General features: G+C 41.2%; 1 protein-coding gene across 2 annotated transcripts in view; it reads left to right on the top strand.

The window, feature by feature from the left end:
- Window positions 1–22,530, top strand: part of MED23 (mediator complex subunit 23) — a 64,731-nt gene extending 42,201 nt beyond the window's left edge. For both annotated transcript variants that reach the window (XM_077352816.1, XM_077352824.1), the window contains 16 exons: window positions 321–566; window positions 696–838; window positions 1,897–2,071; window positions 4,791–4,954; window positions 5,609–5,733; window positions 6,162–6,367; window positions 6,868–7,048; window positions 7,872–8,042; window positions 8,879–9,095; window positions 11,415–11,651; window positions 16,212–16,371; window positions 16,497–16,569; window positions 17,945–18,159; window positions 18,411–18,531; window positions 20,114–20,245; window positions 21,483–22,530. In XM_077352816.1, the coding sequence (XP_077208931.1) occupies window positions 321–566; window positions 696–838; window positions 1,897–2,071; window positions 4,791–4,954; window positions 5,609–5,733; window positions 6,162–6,367; window positions 6,868–7,048; window positions 7,872–8,042; window positions 8,879–9,095; window positions 11,415–11,651; window positions 16,212–16,371; window positions 16,497–16,569; window positions 17,945–18,159; window positions 18,411–18,531; window positions 20,114–20,245; window positions 21,483–21,653 (2,737 nt within the window). In that variant the 3' untranslated portion in view covers window positions 21,654–22,530. The remainder of the gene's footprint in view (window positions 1–320; window positions 567–695; window positions 839–1,896; window positions 2,072–4,790; window positions 4,955–5,608; window positions 5,734–6,161; window positions 6,368–6,867; window positions 7,049–7,871; window positions 8,043–8,878; window positions 9,096–11,414; window positions 11,652–16,211; window positions 16,372–16,496; window positions 16,570–17,944; window positions 18,160–18,410; window positions 18,532–20,113; window positions 20,246–21,482) is intronic.
- The last annotated feature ends 4,020 nt before the right edge of the window (window positions 22,531–26,550 follow it).

Raw genomic sequence — 26,550 nt, forward strand, 5'->3', positions numbered from 1 at the left:
ATTCTGTTTGCCAACATATGTAGTAGAAATTGCTCTACATTGTTACCATCAAAAGCAATCCATGACCTACCTGTAATCAGTCCTGACATTCTCCCCATAAGGATGACTCACGCTTTATATCCAGGGAAGACTGAATAAGTAAATGACCTGAATGTGATTATATTTATATTGAGTATAAGACAGAATTGCATAATTCACTCATGATAGCTATACACAAGGAAGCTTTTTCAAAATAAAGTGGAGTTTCTTATTTCTAATGTATGACTTGATCACCCATCTGCTGCTCTAATACACTTTCCTTACTTTCTATGGGTGTGCAGATTCTTACAACAGAGCCTAAGGAATAAAAGTTTGCAGATGAATGACTACAAGATTGCATTGCTGTGCAATGCTTATTCCACCAATTCAGAATGCTTCACACTACCCATGGGTGTTCTCGTAGAAACAATTTATGGGAATGGCAACATGAGGATCCCTCTCCCAGGAACCAATTGCATGGCTTCAGGGTCCATCACACCCTTGCCAATGAACCTCTTGGATTCACTGACAGTTCATGCCAAGATGAGGTATGGTGCTGTTAGCTATAGTCAAGCTAGGTATATTTTGTTTTGCTACAAATCTGTCTATAATAATACTAACTTCTTGGTAGCTTTAGAGATATGGTTTTGAAAATAAAATGATGTTTTTTCTTCCAGCCTTATTCACAGCATAGCTACCAGAGTGATTAAACTAGCTCATGCAAAATCCAGTTTGGCCTTGGCTCCAGCCCTTGTGGAAACATACAGTCGTCTGCTGGTTTATATGGAAATAGAGTCTTTGGGCATCAAAGGTTTTATTAGTAAGAACCCTTGCTTATTTGACTTCTGTTGTCAACTGGAAAGTATAACTGAATCGGTTTTAGTAGAGTGCTAAATTGCATATGCAAAGGAAAAGATTCTTCTCATGTATACACTTTGGAGAATGCATAATATAAAATTGGAAGCAGGGAAACTACAAGGATATGCAAGGTTCATCTCATTTTCCCCTTCCCCTGTATTTCCTCCTTACCTTTGCAGAAGGTCCCCATAGCCTCTCCCCTTTTCCTGCTTTCTTCTCCTTCCCATGGATCAGCCAACTGACAATATCTGCTCCACTGTCTTCATCAGATAGGGAGGACAAGCTGAAAGCTAGTGACTTCCCCAGCCACAAGACTGAATTTGTGGGCTAAGACTTGAACAGTTGTTTCAAATTCAGAGTTTATTCTGCTAACAACTTCAAATGTTGGAGACAGCATGTTCATGGCTTGTTAGAACTGATGTATCTTTAAACTGGATCTCCTGTTTTCTGCTCCTTTGCAGGAAACTGATGGTCTTAATGAGTTCAGCTTAAAATGGAGCTCTTCCACCAGGCATTTTGGTCAGGGCCAGGGCTGGAAAATCTCTGGTTCCCCCCCCCCTTTTTCCTTTTATCTTATGACTGTTGTTGTTACAATCTATGCCATCTTTCATCAACCTGATGCACAGGGTCGATGGTGAATCCATGCTCTGGAGTTTCACCAAGGAGGGTGGGGAAAGGGAAGGCTTGTCATCTGCCATTGTGGGCTACTGTTTTTAATTTTTGTGGTTAGTTTATATTTTAATGTTACTTTGTATTTTTCTTGAATTGGAAGTAGCTGCGAGCCAGCTTTGGCTGAGAGCAGTGACAATAGACAGACCGACAAGCTATTTCCTGAATAGATTGCAGACACCTTATGCTAAGATTTTACTAAAGCTATATGATGTGAATTCTATAGTGCTAAGTAAATTTTGCCAGGCTCTTAAGGTACAGGAAAATGTGTGTATTTGTCCTTAGAAAAATGATAACGTTTTCTCGAATGCTGTCATTAGAAAACCGTTGACATTGATGTCTGCTTCTTAGGTCAGCTTCTGCCCACCGTCTTTAAGTCTCATGCTTGGGGAATCTTGCACACACTTTTGGAGATGTTCAGCTATCGCATGCACCACATCCAGCCTCATTACAGGGTCCAGCTGCTGAGTAACCTTCATTCTCTAGCTGCAGTGCCACAAACAAACCAAAATCAGCTTCACCTGTGGTAAGTGTTATCTCTACAAACTGCTATTTCTGTTTTGGAGGCACAGCGCACATCATGAGATTGGTGGGAGAGGAACAAGAATAAAACAGGTTAAAAGGCCAGGGAATCCTGTTCAAACTCTACAGATCCTGTGCTGGGGTCTTCTGAAAACCTCTTGCATGTGATGGTGGTCAGAAACATGAAAACTCAGAGCCACTTAGAACATGAGAAAGCTTTCCCTCTTAAGATTTATAATTGACTGCAATATCCACCTGGTTTTCCTGCATTCAGACCCATACCCTCTAGACCAGGGCTTCTTACACTCTTTCCACTCAGGACTCCTTCTCGCCCAAGAAATCTTTACATGACCCAAAGTACCTAGGTATATAAAATGTATGTACAAATCATACATTTAAATCTTGGCCATAAATTTCCTATTAGAGGGGGAAATCTTTTGTTAAGGGGACCAAGACACACCCAGGGTTGCCAGCCTCCAGGTGAATGGTTTTATTATGCCAACGAGGTGAAGGCAAACAATAAGTTGCCATTTCAGCTAGACACATTAGGGCGGGGTGGTGGCCAGGCAATGCAGTAATCATGTTCTTCAATGAATACCTGTTTAAAGTGCATATGAGAAAGGTCACAGTTTGTTCCTACTCTACCTTCAGCAAGGAAATCCTTAAAATGTTTTTGCTTCCTTTTTCTTTTACCTCCTCTTTCAGCTATCAACAGCTATGTTGTTCTGTTCCCATATTTCAGATGCTTCCCCCAAAAATTCCCTAAAGAGAATGCTTGCTTTACTGCTTCTCTCTTTAAGGACAGAATTGCAAGCATTCACAACTTCAGCAGCTCTCCCTAAATGCATGTCTTTGTCTTGCAGTGCTGCATTGCCTGGCTCAAATACAGACAACACACCTTTCATTAACAGCACTAAAAATGCAAAACTTGCATTTGCATATGTGCCCTCCAAAGCATCCCTTTTCTCCAGGGAAATTAAACTCTTTAGTCTGTAATTCCAAGAGATCCCTAGGTTCCACCTGGAGGCTGGCATCCCTAGTTCTTAACCAGGAACTAGAAAAGCTCCAGAATTTATAGAGGGATTGAAAAGCTTCTGCCCCCTCCATGACTTACTCATAAGAAAGCCTGCCTGGGACATTAGTCTCTCTCCACCTCCCCCATCCACCCCAATCCCAAACTTACTCAGCCTTTCTAGGAAGCAGCTCAGCCTGCTTAACCCTTTTAGTGCTGCAAGCAAAAGAGGAAACCTTCTGTTCCTCTCCACAAGACTCACCAGCCAGACTTCAGTGATGCTGCCCTCAGGGTACCTCCAGTGCAGCTCAACAGGGCTGTTCAGCCTGCTTAGAAAACTGCATGAGATGAAAGCAAGCGCCTGCAGGCTCTCCAGAGTAGATCTTCCCCTCCCGCCCTCCTCCAAAGCTAGCACCACCAAAAGCACTCTGCCTAGAAAACAATGTAGTCAGGAGGTGTGGCACAGAAGTCTGGGGGCGTGAGAAGAAGCCAGCAGCTGAATGAAAAGCTTGGGAGCTCTGAGGCAAGTCTGCAAGCTCAGGAACCAAATCAGGGGGCAGAGTGTGAGAAGCAGTGGGCGGGAAGCAGACACAAGTGCAGCAGGGCTTTTTCCTTAATGTGGCCACTGTTGCTCCCTTCCATACTGGCTGGAAGTCACCAGGATTAACAACCCCCACATTCAGTTTTGTGACCCCATATGGGGTTTGCTCTAGACAATGTAGTCTCCCAGTGCATAAAAGCATTCTATGGGCATAGAAGAAGGTGGGGAATTGTTATGCAGTGCACTCTCAAATGGAGTTATACTTTTCTTAGCCCATTAACTTCCATGGACTGAGAAGTGCAATGTAAACAGTGATACACTCAGATTAGTTCATAATATCAAAAGCAATTAAGACCAGAAAAAAGTCTTGACAATTCTGCTAACAAGACTAATTCCCACAGGACTCAGTTTGAGAGCAGCAGAAGAAAATACTTTTCTTCAGTCTGTTACTAAAACATCACTCAGATTCATATATTGTAAACAGATGTACAAAGTGGAAAATAGTCTGTCCTTCACAGTGAAGCCTGAGTGCTTCTGCAGGCTTAGTTCATTGATTTAGTTCATTTTTTGTATGCACTTATAAATCGTGAATGTGGCAAATAGATGTTTGTCAGCATATCATAGAGGCCTACTTATCAGTAACTAGGGATCAGTTGAGCAACCAGTTGAATGTACTTTCTTTGGTTTTAACGAAGAGCTTGTTTTTTGTACCCTGCTTTCACTATCCAAAGGAGTCTCAAAGCAGCTTACAATCGCCTTCCCTTCCTCTCCCCACAATAGATAGCCTGCGAGCTAGGTGAGGCTGAGAGAGTTCTGAGAGAACTGTTACTGTGCCCAGGGTCACTTAGCTTGGCTGTACATGGAGGAGGTGTGGGGAGTCAAACCCAGCTTTCCAGATTAAACTCCATTGCTCATAACTACTGTACGAAGCTGGCTCTTTTTTGGCTGAGTGTGAAATGACCTCTACCTGTTATCTTAGGCCTGACTTGATTGTGCAAGATATTGTTTTTCAATTGGGGGGAAATAATAATTTGAATAAAGAGAAATGTGCCCTGGTCATTTGAGGGGGAATCCATGTAAGCCAACCAGTGAAGTCCTATTCTTTTTGCATACTTTTGTCAAAACAAACACATTTTGTGCTCAGATGAAGCCAACACCTTCTCCTTTCAGCGTTGAAAGTACAGCTCTGAGGTTGATCACAGCCTTGGGTAGCTCCGAGGTCCAGCCACAATTTACACGCTTCCTCAACGAACCAAAAACAGTACTTTCAGCAGAATCTGAGGAACTCAACAGAGCGCTTATTTTGACTCTGGCAAGAGCAACACATGTTACAGGTAACACTCTTTCACAGTGCTATAAACACTCGCAGAAATATTTTTGCTATCTTGAAGGTATAATAGGAGAGCAGAAGATGAAGGCAGTACTGAAATCATTCAACATTTTGAGAGTTATTAATGTTTTCCTTACATAATTAAAATTATTCAAGGAATACTTGTGTGTGGAAAAGGAAAAGAAGAAAAAATTACAGTAAAAACATTAATTCCGATTAGCTGATATGTCCATTTTTCAAAGAACTTGAATGTTCAACAATGGCATTCAGATTTGAATAAGAAATTCGTATCCATTATTTTTACAGGGAAGAAACAACAGAAGGCTAGTCCTGTGCTCATTCTACAAAGAAGTGTATTGATTTTCTCCAAAGTGGCTTACAATATGAATTTCCTTGATTTCCACTAAGATATAATACATTCAGGCTTTGGTAGGGACGTTGTGACTAGGGAAAAGGCACTATGGATTTTGTGTGGAGTGTTCTGGATTAAATTTAGCTGAATTGTGGAAACAATGACTTAAATTCAAACAATGAAAACTGATGGAATACTCAAAATCATATTAATGTATATGGTGTGGATAGGATGTGAAAATGGCATTGTAATTCATTGTATATGTTTAAACTATATGAAACTAAGACTTTTACTGGCCTTTTTCAGATTTTTTCACAGGATCAGATTCTATTCAGGGAACTTGGTGCAAAGATATACTTCAGACTATCATGAGCTTTACCCCTCATAACTGGGCTTCACATACCCTGAGCTGTTTTCCAGCTCCACTGCAGGTAATTTTCACAAATGTAGTTCACTGTTGTTTACTCATAAGCCGGCTGTCATGAAAGAAAATAATGAGGCCCTTGCTGCGTTAAGCTCACTTCAAAATAATTACTTGAAGGAAAGAAGTTAGATAATAGAGGAGAAAATTAAATGAAATTAAGATTCAGAAAAATAAATCCCACTGCTAACTGAATGCAAACCTTAGTAATGAGATTCACAGATATAAACCTTGAACCTAAAGAAATACCTCTGGCAGGTAAACCTGGTTTTCCTGATCTTTTGAAATGGACAGTGTATGTTCAGCCCCTTAAGCCCTTACTGTTTCATGTTACAGAGGAAAACACTGGATTAGTGGCTCACCACAGCATAGTTATCTTCAGATGAAAACATGAATGTTGCATTCAGATCTGCTCATAACAAAACTACTCTATTTCAGGCTTTCTTCAAACAAAACAATGTGCCTCAAGAGAGCCGCTTCAACCTGAAGAAGAATGTGGAGGAGGAGTACCGAAAGTGGAAATCGATGACTAATGAGAATGACATCATCACGCATTTTTCTATGCAGGGTTCCCCTCCCCTCTTCCTCTGTCTTCTCTGGAAGATGCTGCTGGAGACTGATCACATTAACCAAATTGGCTACCGGTAATTCTTTTCAAGATTAAACCGCATTTCATGGTATATAGAACTGTAAAGTCAGTTGGATCATTTCTGGCATAATAGACTAGTACAGTGTATCTGTACTAATCTGTACATGGAGTTCCTCATTCAGTGAACATATGCTTTGTTCCCTTAGGCATTGCATTGGTCAGTAATTACCCCTTTCTCAAGCATACATTATGAATAGGGCTAAGTAGGAGTAAAGGTGCTGCTAGGCATTTGCTGAAAGCTGGACTTTGAGACCAGTGCTGTCACAGCAAATCAACATAAACCACACCACAGACTCTTAACAGTCCTGTCTGAGAACATCTAAAAGTCTGCATAGCCATTCATTTTACTGAGAATCAGAAAAGGTTGCATGTGATCATTATTGGTCCATAGCTAGTAGGAAACACAGACTGACAGGCTGCCCCAAAGGTTCCATTATTAAATCAATTCATTCTATACCTGCTGCAGTAACTTTTTTTTTCTTTCCTGTTTCTTAGCGTCCTAGAAAGAATTGGGGCCAGAGCTCTGGTTGCTCATGTTAGAACATTTGCAGATTTCCTGGTCTATGAATTTTCCACATCAGCAGGAGGACAGCAACTCAACAAATGTATTGAGATTCTTAATGACATGGTGTGGAAATACAATATTGTGACACTGGACCGGCTGATACTATGTTTGGTAAGGAATGCCATGACATTGTCTCCTTGTAAAGTTACTCCCTAAGTAGTAGTCCTTTTCTGATTCATTGTATATAGGATGGTTATGCAAGTATTTGACAGAATTTCTGAATCTAAAAGTCAGAACACTGCTGAAGCTCATAACCAAAAATGTGTACAATGTGCTTTGCACTGCAAGCTTCTCCATCAATGGGTTAGTGAATGCCACGGGGCTTGAAGCAGGAAACATGTCGGTCCGACTTTCCCTTCCAAGCCTAGAGCCCACCACCAAATCACCTGGTTCACAGGTCACATTTCCACCCCCAGCCTGACTCCACCAGTCATCACTAGACAGCTGACTGGATGGGGGCTTGATAGCATTTTCTGCACCAAGCTATGTCCAGTGAGGTTGCTAATGGGATCTCTCATCATGTAGTGGTGTGAGATTGTGATCTGTTGTTTGAGTTACAATGCCTACAGTTACACACATTTTCCTTTTTGAATTTTACGCCCTCCCAGGGTGGGTGATCAGCAGGCTTGGGGGGGGGGCATTCTTCACATTTGCACTTCTGTTTTCTGTACCCTGTTAATCAGGCATTTTGAGCTACGCTTTGAGGCCAAGTTCAGCATTAGATATATGCCATTAAAGATGAATTATTCATTATTGCCAGGTTTCTTAGAAGTAACTTGTCAGGTGCTGGAGCTCTGATAACTTTTAGGTTCCGGTTTTTTCTTAAGTAGGCCGCACATTAACTTTCAGTACAAGGTAAAAATGTTAATTGCGGTGATGTAACTGAAGACTTTGTCTTGTATCATTTTACAGTACTATCTGCGTTTCATTACAGGCTATGCGTAGTCATGAAGGAAATGAAGCTCAAGTGTGCTACTTCATCATCCAGTTGCTATTACTTAAACCAAATGATTTCCGAAACAGAGTGAGTGATTTTGTGAAGGAGAACTCCCCAGAGCACTGGCTACAGAATGATTGGCATACTAAGCACATGACTTACCACAAGGTACTTTAAACTCTATAAACTGAGTAGTCATGAAGGCTAGTTAGAGTATTTAAATACAAATATAGTGGTACTCTTTATTCCTTTTTGCACAATGGCAGAATGTGTTTAGTATGAGTAGAGTTGTTAGTAAATGTCAGAGGTAAAGAGGAGATATTATAGCTCAGCTTGTAGCATCTTAGCTTTGAAACTGAACTGGGAGTGTGTTATGGAAGTGCCTTCATCATGGGTAATATCTGAGATTAGATATTAGCTGATCACAGAATGTGAATGTGAAGTGGCTTTGATAGCACTTGAAATGGCTCAGGTCTTAGCAGTTATGGCTCCTTGCATTTTCTGCATTTTTAAAGTGAAACTGGTTGGGCCACCCCAGTGGTGCCTAGCTCAGAGAGCATTGTTGTGCATGTATAATCTTGCATGTAAATCCAAATGACAAGGGCAGATTCAATCTTCTTGGATACCAAGAGGCGAGAAACTTTAAAAATCATCTTTGTTGGTTCCACAGCCTAAGTTTGTGCATGATTTGTAGCTTGGATCTTTTTCTGTTTATACGACTCTATATAGATTCCTTACTTTTTATAGCCTCAGTGTCTACAAGGGATTGAATTTAATATGAATATAAAGCAACGGCACTAACCGTATAACCTAAGCAAAATTAACTTAAGCAAAATTACTTTCTAAGTCCATGAAAATCTAAGCCCATTAAAGTCAGTGAACTTAGAGGGTTGTATAGGGTTGCAGCATATGTATCTGGGAGGATTCTGAATAGAATTAAACATCTTTGAAGTATTGTGAACATTAGCCAGGTAACTTGATGTTGTTCAAACTTTCTCCACCAGAAATATCCTGAAAAGCTGTATTTTGAAGGCTTAGCAGAGCAAGTTAATCCTCCTGTTCAGATCCAACCTCAGTATTTACCGATATACTTTGGGAATGTTTGCCTCCGCTTCCTACCAGTGTTTGACATTGTGATTCACAGATTTTTAGAACTTCTTCCAGTGTCCAAGTCACTGGAGACACTGCTGGATCATCTAGGAGGCTTGTACAAATTCCACGGTGAGTTTCAAACAGGACCATGGCGTTATCTCACTTGTGAGAGCACTGAATTCTTCCACAGAAGAAGTTGGTAATTAAAAAAACAATTCTCCAGTCCGGTTTCATGTCCATAAAACCCCAGTCTAGTATATAAATTACTTTGTCCCACTCAAAGTTGGAGAACTAATCCTAAGAAGACATGGACCTGTTCGTTTGAATATGTGAAAGTATGTTTTAAAATACGCTATCCTGGTAGCCAATAGGGCTTCTTACCCTTAATTCAAACATTGTCAAACACTTTAGGGTTGACATAGAGAGCCTCCATGACCGTGGACACCCTAGAGCAGTGGTCCACAACCTTTCTAAAGCTGCAGACCGGTGGGGGGAGAGGGCGATCCGGTGGCCACGCATGCGTGGTGTGGCTGCAAACGTGCATGCACAGCACTTCCATGCATGCGCGGCACTGCGTTTGCGTCCGCGCATGGCACAAACGCACATGCGCAGCAGGTCCGCACATGCGCGTTTGCGCCGGCAGCCCTGCTTCCCTCTCCGCCCCCCAAAAAAAGAAGCTTGCCGGGCCACAAGCTAATCGGCCAATTTGGCGGCCAGTTTGTTTGCAGCCTGGGAAGTTTCTCACTGTGGGGGGGGGGAGGGGAGAGGGAGCTGCAGCCTGGTGCCGGGGCCACCGCGGCCCGGTGGTTGGGGACCACATCCCTAGAGGTTTAAATTCAATTGTCACATTATCTTATTTATTTATCAAATTTCTGTGCCACTCTTTCCCCAGGGGCTCAGGGCAACTTACAACATAGCAATAAATTCAGATTAAAATGTTTACATTATTAAAACCCAGGAGCTCCCTCCCTCTCTCCTGTGGAAGGGAGAATGAATAAAATACTGTGCTGATATTGACTATATGGTGTCCAGATGTTGTTATCCATGTAGGGAGGCCAGTTATTGTGGGTGTTCTGTGGGCCTCAGCCATAGGCCTGGTGGAGTATTAGTGAGGGAGAGTCCCTGCAATGATGCATTCATGGAGCGCAAATGTACATGCTTTACTTCACAGGCAGGATTAGCTCTGCACATACCCAGAAGTGCTTGCAAATGTTTGGATCAGGGGTTTAAGGTTAGATGCCCCCGTGGTGGTCAGGATGGTCTGAGGAGAGGCCACACAGATTGATAGCTCAGGACCTGAATGGCAATTTTCAGCATGCTGAGCAGAACATTAATAAGACTGCAATACCTTTCCTCATTCTCTCCCTTTCTTTAGAATAAGGATTAAGAAAATAATGGTTCAGAAATAATGTGATCCAACATTGTGAATTCTAGAATACAGTGGCCGTATTTTCTTGGCATAATTGAGGTGCAAAGTGAGCTCCTTGCTTCCTTTATTTTTATTGCTTCCAAAGAGAACTATGGAAAACAAAACCTAAGTACTATCAAACTTTGCCCTTTGGTGTTAAAAATTGTATTTCTTTGTTGTTATAGAAAGGCTTAGCTTTTTCAATAGTTTCAGTAAGTATCTCTCGCTATATCCCAAATTATCTTATGTAACAGTACAGAAGAAGTGTATTTCCAATAAGGCCTTTTAATTTGTTAACAGAGAATATATAGCATTTGCAGAATGGCCATCCAGCAAAACTTGGTTACTGCTGCACTAGGCTTCCAAACCCCAAATCCTTTGGAAACCAAAATTCAGTATTGTAAATATTTGTGTTAAAAATGCTACTTTCCTTAATTCCAGATTCAAGGGAAAATATACCAAACTATGATGGAATCCTTGATGACAAAATAGGAATTATTTGTTCAGTTGAGATTCTGTACTTAATTATTTGTTAAACTTCTGACAGGATTTTCTCCTCAAAGGAGCTCTAGCCTCCGAACTTGTGTCAATGCTTAAGAGTAGGGCTGTATGTGTATCCATAATACACTCACAGAAAGTGTATGCTAAACACAGAATCCAGCTTCCGGAGAATATCCTCACTTTTTTAACAGATTCTGCTGGTTTTTAGTCCTTGTGATTTCAGAGAGAAACTTGAAAATGCATGAGTGATGTCAAGTGAAATCCCAGAAGCTATATATAATATTTCAGTAATTGGGGCCGGCTGCAGTATACAGTACTTCCTCTTCCCACAGCTATGAAACATGAAATAGTAAAACTTGCAGAATAACAACAACTTATACAAAATCCAATCACTCATTTGATCGATGTGCATAAATGTATAGTGAGCATTCCTTGACATGTCATTGGAATTGGCTGCATACATAATTTGCATTTTTGTAGTGTAGACTGTACTTGACCCTAGCTTTGAGTTTCTGAATGCTCTTGTTCTCTCCTTGCAGATCGTCCAGTAACCTACCTATACAATACTCTTCACTACTACGAATATCATCTCCGGGAACGTGCAAACCTCAAGCGGAAACTGGTTCATGCTATCATTGGTTCCCTTAAGGATAATCGGCCTCTCGGATGGTGCTTGAGTGACCTTTACCTCAAATGCGCGATGAATGCACGAGAAGATAATCCATGGATCCCTGAAGACATATATTACTGCAAACTGATTGCAAGGCTGGTAGATAATATCCTTTTTTTAAAAAGTGAGTGTAGGTAAAATTTCAGAAAACCTTTGAAACATATGTTTGCATTGTAATTAATCTGCATTGGCCTGTAATGTGATACTTTGGGGGGGGGGCTACACCCTGTCATAGTTTTGTTTTTAGCAGCAGCATTCAGATTATCACTGTTAGCAAAAATAACATTAAGAATGTGAAGCTGCAACAAAATTAATGACCCAAAAGACCACAGGACAAATCATTTTCTTAACAAGCCACCAAGAATATCTTGGGTGGAGCAAGCATGTTCAGAATCTATGATGATGATGTTAGCCATTCAGTCATGTCCAACTCTTGGCGATCCTATGGCTCAGCTGTCTCCACGTCTTTCAATCTTGCGCCATTTCTTTTAGTTGCATAATGGTATGGACAGTGTCTGTTTTGATTGTGTCTAACCACCATGTTCTTTGTCGGCCTGATTTCCTTTTACCTTTGGCCAATCCTAGCATAATTGCTTTCTCCAACGAATTGGATCACTTAATAAGGCCAAAGTAAGTAAGCCAGCCCCCTTCAAGGATCGCTGCCTTGTTGTGGCAAGGGGGCTTGAGTAGTTCAGTGAAGCTATGAGCTATACCGTGCAGGGCCACCCAAGACGGACAGGTCATAGCTGAGAGCTCTGACAAAAGGTGATCCACTGGAGAAGGAAATGGCAAACCACTCCAGTATCTTTGCCATGAAAACTCTATGGACAGTTCCAATAGGCATAACGATATGACGCTGGAAGATGAGCCCCTCAGGTCGGAAGGTGTCCAATATGCTACTGGGGATGAGCAGACGGCTAGTACGAGTAGCGCCAGAATGAATGAAGCGGCTGGGCCAAAGCCGAAAGGACGCTCAGTTGTGGAAGTAACTGGTGGCGAAAAGACAGTCCGATGCTGTAAAGATTTTTATTCCATAGGAACCTGGAACGTCAGATCCATGAATCAAGGCAAGCTGGATGTGGTTAAACAAGAAATGAGTAGACTGAACATCGACATTTTAGGAATCAGTGAACTAAAATGGACAGGAATGGGTGAATTTAATTCAGATGACCATCAGGTATACTACTGTGGACAAGAATCTCGCAGAAGAAATGGAGTAGCCTTCATAATCAATAAGAGAGTAGGAAAAGCAGTCTTGGGATACAATCCCCAAAATGACAGAATGATCTCAGTTCGAATCCAAGGCAAACCATTCAACATCACAGTGATCCAGGTCTACGCCCCAACCACTGCTGCTGAAGAGGATGAAGTTGATCAGTTCTATGAAGCCCTACAACACCTTCTAGAAGCAACGCCCAAAAATGATGTGCTTATCATCATGGGGGATTGGAATGCTAAAGTAGGAAGCCAAAAGATAACCGGGATAACAGGCAAGTTTGGCCTTGGAGTACAAAATGAAGCAGGACACAGGCTGGTAGAATTTTGTCAAGAGAATACAATGGTCATAGCAAACACTCTTTTCCAGCAACCCAAGAGACGACTCTACACATGGATATCACCAGACGGTCAACACAGAAATCAGATTGACTATGTGCTCTGCAGCCAAAGATGGAAAAGTTCTATCCAGTCAATAAAAACAAGACCAGGAGCTGATTGTGGTTCAGATCATGAGCTTCTTGTTGCAAAATTTAGGCTTAAATTGAAGAAAGTAGGGAAAAGCACTAGGCCACTCAGGTATGAACTAAATCATATCCCCGACGAATACACAGTGGAGGTGACAAATAGATTTAAGGAATTAGATCTGATAGACAGAGTGCCTGAAGAACTATGGACGGAGGTTCGCAACATTGTACAAGAGGTAGCAACTAAAACCATCCCAAAGAAAAAGAAATGCAAGAAATCAAAATGGCTGTCTGAGGAAGCTTTACAAATAGCTAAGGAGAGAAGGGAAGTGAAAGGCAAGGGAGAAAGAGAAAGATACACCCAATTGAATGCAGAATTCCAGAGAAAAGCTAGAAGAGATAAGAATGCCTTCTTAAATGAACAGTGCAAACAAATAGAAGAAAACAATAGAATCGGGAGGACCAGAGATCTTTTCAAGAAAATTGGAGATATGAAGAGAACGTTTCATGCAAAGATGGGTATGATAAGGGACCAAAATGGTAGGGACCTCACAGAAGCAGAAGAGATTAAACAAAGGTGGCAAAATTATACAGAAGAACTATACAAGAGCGAGCTTAACATCCCTGATGACCACAATGAGGTAGTTACTGACCTGGAGCCAGACATCCTGGAATGTGAAGTCAAATGGGCCTTAGGAAGTCTGAGCAACAATAAAGCTAGTGGTAGTGACAGCATTCCAGTTGAACTATTCAAAATCTTAAAGGACGATGCAGTAAAAGTGCTACACTCAATATGCCAGCAAATTTGGAAAACTCAACAATGGCCACAGGATTGGAAAAGGTCAGTTTACATTCCAATCCCAAAGAAGGGCAATGCCAAAGAATGTTCAAACTACCGCACCATTGCACTAATTTCTCATGCTAGCAAAGTTATGCTCAAAATCCTACAAGCTAGGCTCCAGCAATATGTAGACCGAGAACTTCCAGAAGTACAGGCAGGATTTCGAAGAGGCAGAGGAACTAGAGATCAAATTGCCAACATACGCTGGATCGAGGAGAAAGCTAGGGAGTACCAGAAGAACGTCTACTTCTGCTTCATTGACTATGCTAAAGCCTTTGATTGTGTGGAGCACAACAAATTGTGGCAAGTTCTTAAAGAGATGGGAATACCAGAGCATCTTATTTGTCTCTTGAGAAATTTATATGCAGGTCAAGAAGCAACAGTGAGAACTGAACATGGAATCACTGACTGGTTCAAAATTGAGAAAGGAGTTCGGCAAGGCTGTATACTGTCGCCTTGCCTATTTAACTTTTATGCAGAGCACATCATGAGAAATGCGGGATTAGAGGAGTCACAAATTGGGATCAAGATTGCAGGGAGAAATATCAACAACCTCAGATATGCAGATGATACCACTCTAATGGCAGAAAGTGAAGAGGAACTAAAGAGCCTGTTGATGCGGGTGAAGGAGGAGAGTGCAAAAGTTGGCTTGAAACTCAACATCAAGAAAACAAAGATCATGGCATCCGGCCCTCTCAATTCCTGGCAAATAGAAGGGGAAGAAATGGAGATAGTGACAGATTTTATTTTCCTGGGCTCCAAGATCACTGCAGATGGGGACTGCAGCAAAGAAATTAAAAGACGCTTGCTCCTGGGGAGGAAAGCTATGGCAAATCTAGACAGCATCCTAAAAAGCAGAGACATCACCCTGCCAACAAAAGTGCGTTTAGTCAAGGCTATGGTCTTCCCAGTTGCAATGTATGGCTGTGAAAGTTGGACCATAAGGAAGGCCGAGCGTCAAAGAATTGAGGCTTTTGAACTCTGGTGCTGGAGAAGACTCTTGCGAGTCCCTTGGACTGCAAGGTGAACAAACCGGTCAGTCCTAGAGGAGATCAGCCCTGACTGCTCTTTAGAAGGCCAGATCCTGAAGATGAAACTCAAATATTTTGGCCACCTCATGAGAAGGAAGGACTCCCTGGAGAAGAGCGTAATGCTGGGAGCGATCGAGGGCAAAAGAAGAAGGGGACGACAGAGAATGAGGTGGCTGGATGGAGTCACTGAAGCAGTAGGTGCAAACTTAAATGGACTCCGGGGAATGGTAGAGGACAGGAAGGCCTGGAGGATCATTGTCCATGGGGTCGCGATGGGTCGGACACGACTTCGCACATAACAACAACAACAAGTAAGCCAGAGTTTCATGATTTTGCCTTCCTGCAATATATCAGACTTGATGTGCTGTGATATTTCTTTATTTGTGACTTTTGCTGACCATGGAACCCACAGAAACCTTCTCCATCACCCGAGATCAAGTGAATCAGTTCTCCTCTTGTCCAGTTTTATCACTGTCCAACTTTCACAGCCATAAGTGGACCTTGGAAATATGAAATATCAGACTAATCTATACTTAGGTCCGTGCTTTTCCATGCTCATTTCAAGCTTATCAATGCTGAGAGGCCCAGAGCAACTGACATTTTATTTCCATACTGTAATCGCCACTGTGATCAATTTGTGATCCAAGAAAAATGCATTCGTGAACATATTCAATCTCTTCACCATCAACTGTTCTTGTGCCATGTCTGTTTTTTTTTTACAGTGATCATTATTTTGGTCTTTTTAATGTTTAAGGAGAATCTGAACTTCTTGCTTTCTTCACTGAATCTATAATACTTATCATTCTTTGTTTGAAAATACATAATCTCTACATTATACTATAATACCAGGGTGCTCGAATGACTAGAAGAGAAGAAAGCAGCAGACATGTTGTAACCTAGGTTTCAGTACTGTGTTTTGCTCAGGTCTGCATATACAAACTGTGTATGAATGGTCTGAACATACAACATAATAGTTCAGTCTATTCCTGTGGATTAAAGACTAAATAGAAGATCTAGCATACTCCACTGCAATTCTCCAAAAAGGAATCAGTCCCTGTAATGGCAGCTGCTTCCTATTTCGCATCAAGGTTGATTACCTTAATTATTCTCACCAATGGCTGGCAAGTCCCCATTCCCAAACTGTGACTGGCGGTTCAATGAGTTTCCTAACCCGGCTGCCCACGCGCTGCATGTTACCTGTGTCGAACTCATGGCATTGGCCGTTCCAGGAAAGGATGTAGGAAATGCCCTTCTAAACGTTGTGCTGAAGAGGTAGGTTGAAGTTCTTCTGAAAAAGAAAATAGTTTTATGCTAAAAACTGTTTCTAACATCTTTAATATAAATTTCTGATATTAAATACGAAAAATGCGAGCCTTTTCTTTTCTCCCTTCCTCCAGTCAGCCACTGGTTCCTAGAGACAATATAACAGCATGGATGAATGCAATCGGACTGATTATTACTGCCTTGCCTGTAAGTTGTCTTGATTCTGACTAATTGAACCAACAAGTAGTTCTCTACTGCAGATGAAAGGGATGTATAAAATTAGATGTTAAGATGATAACAAATATAATAGGGAAATTTAGGGTAGGGAGGATATGCCATTTTCCATTTTTCCTTTTTTTAAATTGCAGAATGTAAAAATGAATTGCTCAAGATATTTGTGTAGAGGGAAAAGGGATTGTTGTACAGTGGAGTTCAGCAGGGCCCTTCCTATACAGGGAATCGGTCTGTTATTGTAATGTCTGTGAAAAAAAATTAGGCAGTACTATTTTACTATTTCCTGTATTATTGTCCTGGTTTTTATTGCATTGTTTTCTAATTTTGTAATCCGCCTTGAGCCTCAGCAAGGAAGGCAGGCTGCTAATATAGGAGGAGGAAGAGGAGGAACAGGAAGCACTCTGGATGGGAGGAACCAGGACTTATCTCTAGATTCCTGATAGCAGCCTCCTGGATGCTGAAAGCGAGCATTGTAGGTGCATTTTAAAGCACAGATTAAGGACTTGATGGTTTTAAATTAAAACAGAAAACCACATGACATGACAGTTTTCAAACTTTACATGTATTCAGTTCCTCCCATGCCGCCTCATGAGTTGAGGCAGATGTGGCCTAAAAACAAACATCTGGAATTGGAGTTTATATAAACTCCATTATGCTATACATGTATTAAGTCACATTAATTCTATAATGTGGAATGATGCTTACTTAAAATGTTGTGACTGTGAAACAGCTTCATAGACTGATTGTGAAACATTTGTAGACACACTTAATTGTTCAGTTAAGAACATAAGAGAAGCCATGTTGAATCAGGCCTGTGGCCCATCCAGTCTAACATTCTGTGTCACACGGTAGCCAAACCCCAGGTGCCATCAGGAGGTCCACCAACAGGGCTAGAAATCATAATGCAGAGGAATTGGTTTGAAAAAGATTGAGCAACTTCCTGCACTAGCATTGGAGCATTAGAAACCTCAGTATCCCAGACTCCAGTTCTTTCGTTGGTGTTGCCTAACGGCTCTGTTCTGCACTACTGCCGTAACAAAGGAATGGAGTAACCATGAGGGAGAAGAGAGATTTTTTGGGTGAAACTACACTCACTACCATTTACTTGTCTGATGCCAACATATTCTTCTCAGATTCTTCCCTCCTATCTGATGTTTTTTCCATTCCTGTGTTGCTAGATCTGTAAGCGGCAGCACTTAGAGAGACTGATATTTATAACTGACAACTGATCCTCAGTTTCATCATGGAGCAATGTCACTTTGTATGTTTGATGTTTGTCTGTGTAGTAGTTGAATGTCCCAAGTAAAAGTACACTAGTCATTTGTGGTGGGGTGGCTTTATTTTGCAGGAGCCGTACTGGATTGTCCTCCATGAACGGATTGTGAGTGTTGTCAACAGTCCTAGCCTGACCTCAGAGACTGAATGGGTTGGTTACCCATTCCAGCTCTTTGACTTCACAGCTTGCCATCAGTCTTACTCGGAGATGTGCTGTAGCTACACGTTGGCATTGGCACATGCCGTCTGGCACCATTCAAGCATTGGCCAACTTTCCCTCATTCCAAAGTATGTGTAGTGGGTTTTGTCTGATACCTGTGAGTACTTATTTCACCTAAATAATATGTGTCATGTCTTAAACACAGGGCATAACAAATAGGTAAATATCCTTCCTTAAATTCAAGTTGATGATTAATCAGTCGTATAAGCCAGTTATTAATATGCGGACTCTTGCCAGAATTAAGGTTATAAAATGAAGAGCTTTGTGTTAGTTTTGGTTTGTAGTAAAAGTATTTATTCTAGTTTCTGAAATACAACAGGTTTCTCACTGAAGTACTGATCCCAATAGTCAAGACTGAATTCCAGTTACTCTACGTTTACCACCTTGTTGGCCCGTTCCTACAGCGGTTCAATCAAGAGAGGACAAGATGTATGTTAGAGGTAGGTTATTGCAAGACCACTCATAGCTCTTTATTGGAAAGAGAGCAAGACTTTGAAGTTTGTGGGATGCTTCCTGCCCCAAAAGGAGCTGTGAACAAACTGCAAACATATTTTCCTATCCTGCCAATAGAACTGGTCCAGTAAAGGTGCGTTTCCTGAACATATAACCCTTTCAGTCCATTCCTCTTCAGTTATTTAACTCATCCTCAAAACTGCAGTTAGCTATATAGAAGGGGGGAAGTCTTTCCTTGTGCACAGAACTCACTGTTGCATGGGAAATCTTAAATTGTGGAAGAGGGATGAAAGGGAAAGAATTACACGTCCAACTCCCCTAGTAACACTTCCCAGAACATGAAGGTGACTAGGTAGGAGTGTAAATTCGAGATATTAATAACAGAACTTCTTGCTTCTTATCTTGTTCCAGCCTTTTACATTTGAGTTGGACAGTGAGACTTAAGTGTGGCTAGACCATTAACAAAGGTCATAAGAATACCTGTATTACGTAGCAAGGCCTCTGTTAGCACACTTTGTATTAACAAAACTGAATTTGCTTTCTTTTGCACTTGTAAAGTACATTTGAGAATTTGAAAATCAAGTCCAAGCACATTGAATGTTGACATTCACAGCCTTATCTCTTTAAGCACACTTAACGAATTTATAAATAAACTATTTGGGATAATTTAGAGGTCATAAAATTGTGCTATGCAATATGTAACAAAAGTAAGCTAGTTTTAAAATTGGTCTTGAAAAAACTGCCTAGGAATGTCTTTGCTTTTTGTGGCTGGCAGATAAATAAGTGCTCAGCAATACAGTCCTAAGCAAAGTTATGCCCTAAAGTCCTCTTTGAAGAATGAAAGTTCCTTATTGCCTAAATGTTCTGCTACTAGAAGTGAGAATTACTATCATTTTGTACTCAAAAACCCTTGAGATGGCAATGAAGCCAGGCCTAGGTCTCATACCTTCTACATAAGATATTTATTTAAAAGAAGCATGCAGATTCATATAATGGCACCTGTAGACTTAGTCACAGAAATCCTCACCTGTAACTTCATCCTTCTGCTATGGTCCCTCTGCTTTGTCTGGGGAATCAACTGACATAAAGGGTGCAGCAAACTGCTGTGAATGGAGGTGTTGTAAATTTCGATGTCACCTACCTTCATCTTTCCCAGCAATCTCTAGAGCAGGGATAGTCAAACTGTGGCCCTCCAGATGTCCATGGACTACAATTCCCATGCAAATGCTGGCAGGGGATCATGGGAATTGTAGTCCACAGACATCTGGAGGGCCGCAGTTTGACTACCCCTGCTCTAGAGTCTATGCAAAACCACTGCTGAAGGGCAGAAGACTCTTCCAGAACAATATCTCATGCAAGATAGGGTGCTGCAGCAAAGAAATCAAAACAAAATCTTTCCCCTTGCTCCTTGAGCTTCCTGTGCAATTTTCTTTTTTGCTCCTGCTTTTTGTGGATGGGGGACTCTGGTAGGAATTAATGTCAGAAACCTTTATAAAAGGTGGTAAAATATTCAATATTATTCTTACGGTTATTCCAGTTTAAATTGCATTTATTTTTGTTTGACAATAGATTGGAGTAGCGTTTTATGAAATGCTCCTGGAGGTAGACCAGTGCAATACTCATCTTAACTACATGGATCCCATATGTGATTTTCTTTATCATGTGAAATACATGTTTACTGGAGACAGTGTGAAAGACCAAGTAAGTGAATGATAAGCCTCACCTGAAAGAAACCAGTTCTTCTGTTAGCATTATTAGACATCCAACTGAAGACTCAAAAATTCTTTTTCAAGTTTTAGTCAAGCTTAAGTATGTTTCTGTGGTGAAATGTGATACAATTCAAATATTTAAACCAAATTTTGAATATGTCGTTTTGTCGTGACTTTGGATGCCAAGGTTTGTTTAGGAATCCAGTGGTTGAGGTAGGGTTGACTCTAATGGATAACCCTCCAGGGCAGTTTGCTCATGGTCCCCCATTGTTTATCTCGTCTTCACTCAAGGGGGGAAAAAATCTTAAATAGTCAGGTAAGCTTTTTCATGAGGTGGATGGTCAGTTGGGAAATGAGGTGGGCAAATCTATGACTTCAGGCCTGTTCAGTTAAATAACATTCACCAGAATTCAATATTGATGCAAAGGTTGAAAGGAAAATGTAACTGATGGGAGAACAAATTAGAAGCCAGTGAGAGGGTGATGATTTTATCAGATATGAGATTTTGGAAGCCGGTAGGAATTTTGAAATATATTAGGGCATCCTACAGAAATTTTAAGGGGTCTCCTGTTTAGTTTTAGTATAGAAATCATGCAGAAAATCAAAACTAAATATTTTATGACACTGTTACATAATGTTACATATATTATTACATTGTAACATAAAACAAACACATAAAAACTTATGCCCTTAAAATCACCATAAGAACAACCATGCCAATTGTGTGGGCATCCCTCAAAGCATCTTGGTTCTCAGAGCGGGGTATTCATATAGAGGGGGCCCAGGTGGTGTTGACCAAGCCATCTTGATGTTCATTGACCCCAACCAAATGCCTGGCAGAAGAGCTCCATCTTACAGGCCCTGTGGAACTGACTCAGTTTCATCAGGGCCCTTTGTTCTTCCAGGAGCTCATTCCACCATGTAGGGGCCAGGACCAAAAAGGCCCTGTCCCTGGTTGAGATGAGACGTAGCTCTTTTGGGCCAGGGATCACTAATTTGTTTGAGCTGGATGATCTCAGTGTCCTTTGGGGGGCATAGTCAGTCGTCCCTCAGATTTTCAACAAAACAATGGCAATAAAATTATAGTACTGTACATTTTCAAAAAAAATAATTTGGTAGCCCTCCCAGAGCCTTCAGCGAAGAACAATAATATAATTAACCATAAAATAATGTTTGAACAATCTATATTTTGCTCTGTGACCTTTTAATCTTGTCTTATTATATTAAAGGTTGAGAAAATCATTTGCAACTTGAGACCTGCTTTGAAACTTCGCCTGCGGTTTATGCATATCAGCAAAATGGAATCAGCTTCTGTCCCCCAGCAACCTATAAGTAATGTGTCTCCAGCACCTCAACCTAATCAGGTGCCAGTTAATGTTGCTTTGCCAGTGTCTCAGTAAAGTGGGCCTCCAAGCTTGTGTCTTTTGTGCCAAGGAAGTCTAATATTTTCCAAGACGAAAGCTGAAGAGCAACAGTGCATTCAGGACAAATTCTTCTAAGGCATTCCTTGCTGACTTCTCCACATGCTTGTTCTACCATCTCGCTGATCAAAGGAACTCCTACAGTTTGCAGATGTCTGAATAGCTGATTGCTTTAAGAAAAAGCCAATCGTTATTTTCCTTATTTGTTCCTCACTGTTCTTATCCAGGATACTATTGTTAAGTGCTGTTCACTTTTTATGGTGTAGATCTTTACAATACAAACTGAACAAGATGGGCACTTTTCTTGTTCCATTAAGATCAGTTTCCAAAGACTGGGATCCTCAGATTTTAACAAGAATATGTAAAAATCCTATTGACTAGCAGGCTGGTTTAAATCCAACTAGTTGCAGCATCTTTGGGAACTGATTTAAGGTAGACTCAGAATCTTGTGGGGCCAGATTTTGATTATGCTGACTGTAATCTTCTCCAGCAGCCTTCTGGAAGACACCAGGACATTACATGGACAATAAATCTGCTGGATGAACAGGCCTCCTTCATATGGCCTCCAACTTTTGAATTGTAATTATGTATAAAATAAATATATTTAAGAGTTTTATTTCTGGGGCTTTTATTATTGTTATAATTTGCCACATAGCTATTGAATTTTAGCAATAGCTGAACTTTAACTTATATTTGTAGTACTACTTTTTCACATTTTATTTTTCTGGTCTGATCTGGGGGCTCTTTTTCAATGAAATGTGGTTTGGTATCTAATGAAAATGAAAAGATTTGTAAAATATTGTTCATAGCCGGTAGCATTAATAACATTGTTTAATAAAAATGGTTTATTTATGCATATGCTTCCCTGAAGTCTAACTTCTTTTCAAAATCCAAATGTTCATTTAAAACCACAACTAAATTTATGCTTGTATTTTTAAAATTTTATTTTATGGCTCTATACCAGATTTGTACCAAAATGAGACAGTGCCTCTAGTAAACATACAATTACCTACTTAGCAGCTTATCTACTTAACCAGAAGTTCATAAAATGAATGCCTAAAAACATGCTAGAGCTTATAGCCTGCTGAAATTATCTTTATGTATCCAGAGTCCATTTTGGTGATACAAAATGCAGCAATTGGAACAGTGAAAATCTTCTATAGTAATCTTCAAAACAAGACAGGATTATTGCCGTAACTAAACTGATAGCAGTGTTCACTTGTTCCAGTTCTGCATGGAGAAACGTTTAGTCTTTCACGAAGTTCTAAAAAAGGTCTAATGCAACTGCATACATGAAATCCCCCTGAATGGCCTTTCCATCCACTGCAGTTCCATGTGCATGAGAGGATGCATTTATGGCGCTCCCAAATTTCCCATGAAATTAAGGGAAGCATTGAGAAGTATTCTGTACATACACCTCAGCATATACAAAGCTTTGGAGGTATGAAGTGCCAAACATTTCTGTAATTCAGTTTTCTGGAAGTATTTGGGGTGGACAAATACTGTATAAAATATAATAAACAGAAGGATTATTCACTTGTCTTCATTCCTGTTTGATCCCACTGTTCCCCCTTTTTCATCCTTAATGTAGAGTCAGTGAAAATGCTGAAGTGTGTATAGATCAGTAGCTCTCAACCTTCCTAATGCCGCAACCCTTTAATACAGTTCCTTATGTTGTGGTGACCTCCAGCCATAAAATTATGCAAGTGTTCTTTCACAGAAATTAAACTGAAACTGACCAGTGGTGTGAAGATTGTATATAAATTGGGTTTTTCCCCAGGGTTTCTCAGTTCAGTTCTGCCTCTTGTCCCACCATACTGATCTCGCTCTTTTCTGCTGCTCCAGACAAACGCTCTATCTCAATCTACCCCGCAAGGCTGTTGTGTGGATGAAATGGAAGAGGAGTATGTTGGCCACTTTGGGACCACCTTGGAGAGAAGGGCAGGGTACAAACCAAGTAACGAAAACCAATGATTTGGAAACGTGAGTCCAGGGGCACCTTTAAGACCAACAAATATTTATTCAAGGCACGAGCTTTCGTGTGCAGGCACCCTCCCTCAGACAAAATTGATTTGGAGACATCAGTAAAGGTATATGGGCCACTTTGGGTCTCCCTTGGAGAGAAAGGTGGGGGAGAAGCCAAGAAAACCCATGATTTGGGGGAGGCAGCACAGGTGGGCCCGAGAGCAGAGCTTCTCGACGCATTTGAGCTGGGCCGGGGCCACTCTCCAGCTGCCTCCTTGTGCCTTGTGCCATCCGGCCTTGCCACCCACTCCCTGCCCAGCCAGGGCCAGACCCAAAGCTGCTCGCTCTGCCGCATCCCCTGTGAAAAGGTCATTCAACCCCCAAAGGGGTCCCGACCCCCAGGTTCAGAACCACTGGTATATATGCTTTTCAATATAAAATAGTCACAAGTTAGACACACACTTTTGTCATTTCAGCCCTATTTCATCAACTGATTCAGTTAATGACAACATTGAATTGAAGCCAGGTCTGACTTCTCAGACCCAGTCTAAACATTTTTGATGTGGAACATATCTTCTGGCACACCCCTTGGGACAAAATTGGGTATGGACATGGCATCTGTAGTCTCAACCCAGGGAGCATGCCAGAAGAGGCAGGGAGGCAGCTGGCAGAGGAGGAGGCCGAGGCCATGGCTCTGGAGGGGGCAGCGGCCCCATGGCCACCGGGAGCCAAAGCAGCCATAGCACCAGAAAGCACCAAAGCGACACCGGGGACCACAGAGGAGCTAGCAGAGGCCTGAAGGACTCCACAGAAGAGGGCAGTCCTTCTGCCACAGGAAGTAAGGAGGAAAAGGTGTGCGTGAGAGAGAAGGGAGTCCGTATATGCATGTGTGTGAGTGTTTCAGAGGGAGGGGGAGGGACTAAGGAGGAGGTTGGGGAAGCAAGAGGGAGGGAGGGAGAGGGTAGGGGAAGTGGGAGGGAGGAGTCAGTGTGTGCATGCGTGTGTGTGTGTATCTGTGTGAGGGAGGGAGGGGGCCAGGACAAAGGAGCCCCAGAGTATGTGTTCCACATACTTGTGAGAGTCAGACTGTCACTACTTTTATTTTATTTATATTATCAACAATATATTTGGGGGGTTGGGTTTTTAAAAAATTATTCCGATTTTAAATGGAAATTTTAAAAACTATTATTGTAAGCCACCATGAGGAAATGTGGGATATAAATGTGGGCAAATAAAAAAAATGTTGAGCTGATAAACTGGCTACTTTTCATTCTTCTTTCTCTCCCACTCCCCCTTCCTTAGACTTCTTACAATGTAATCCGGTACTGAGTTACTCCAATTTAATGCCACCAGTTTCGGATGTAGATTAGAGTAACTCTATATATGTTTGAATTGCTTGACACAAAGGAATTTGGCAATCCAAGCACAGAAGGGAACACACAATATACTTTCCTTTGAAGTCGAAATTCCAGTTTTCCTCAGGAGGCAAAACTTCAAAGAAAATGCAGTTCTCTTTAGAACAGATGCCAGTCTGAGCCATTAAGTGGGCTGCTCAACTGATTAATTTGATGTCTAATTAAAAACCCAATATTTCCTATATCAGTTCTTAAAGCAAATTAACATTTCTGCCCAATTGACTTGAAATACAGGCAACCATGTGTCTGAGAGAGACTAAGACCTGACTTAAATATTATGACAGCAATGCAAAGAACTCAACACTTCTCTTAAACAGTACTGCCATCTGTGCACACTAGCTCTAGTTAGCCTTGGCCCAGCCTTCTGAGGTTTGCCTCAATTTTATTAGTTCAGCAACCAGTTCTGGAGCAGGAAGCTACTCACTCACCAAGCCCTGTCACCTGTAATGGCTTTCAGTAGAGAAATGTACCTGTCTCATTTACCAATATTACCAAGCCTCTTGCTCCAGACCTCTGAATATGGAGGCCCAGTTTATTTATCACAGGTAATAGCAATGAATTTGTCCAACATCCTTGCAAAGCCATTTAACCTAGCAGCAATCACTGTCTTATGACACTCTGTTAAGTATGCAGTATGAGTACCCTGTCCTAAAGCTATTGCCACACAGTTTCACTTGGCATTTGTAAATTTTAGCATTATATATTTACAAACATCATTTATGTCCCATTAGATATCTTTTCTCTAAACTAAAACATCACAAACTCCTTAGCCAATGACACTCCAGTTCCTTCATGGTAGAATATCAAACATATATCCTTTTATCCTATATGAAACTATTCATAAGTGAGCAGGTGACAAAGAGAATACATCCCTTTGCCAAGGAAATCAGCCCAGCTTCCCTAAGCAGTGGAGAATTCAGAATGAGGACAAGAAGATTTGTTTTGTCAGTGACATCATGTTGCTGAGTGTGTTACTGTCATGACACCATGGCTGGCTATATGGCACTTCCAGAATACAGCTGTTTTCTTGTTCTGCAAGGACAATATTGTGCCTTGGAAGTTTGGAGAAACTGGGCATATGATTAGATTCTAGCCAAGGTTTTAGAATTCCAGGACATGCACGTCAGAACAAAGGATGTGAGCCTACTGTCACTCTATGGCTGCCTTGTATAACACACTGGGATTCTAAGCTATCAATGAGAAACAAACTGCGGATACACAAGAGCACAGGAAAGAAAACATGGTGTGTGTGACAAAGAAAGGTCAGAAGAACATGCCAAGCTTTTGTACAGCAAGAAGAGGAGAGAGAGAGAAAGGCAGGGAGAGCAAGAGAGAGGAAGGATGTATCACAACTGTACTTTCAAAGTTCCCATGCACTAGATTCTCCAGAAGTAACAGGATAGTCATACTGGGATATTTTTAAAGGCAACCAACAGAAGACAGCTTCTACCTGTAGGTAATACAGCTAAAGTATTTCCAGGTTCAAGAATACCTGG

The sequence above is a fragment of the Paroedura picta genome, chromosome 1 (assembly GCF_049243985.1).
Source record: "Paroedura picta isolate Pp20150507F chromosome 1, Ppicta_v3.0, whole genome shotgun sequence".
NCBI lineage: Eukaryota > Metazoa > Chordata > Lepidosauria > Squamata > Gekkonidae > Paroedura > Paroedura picta.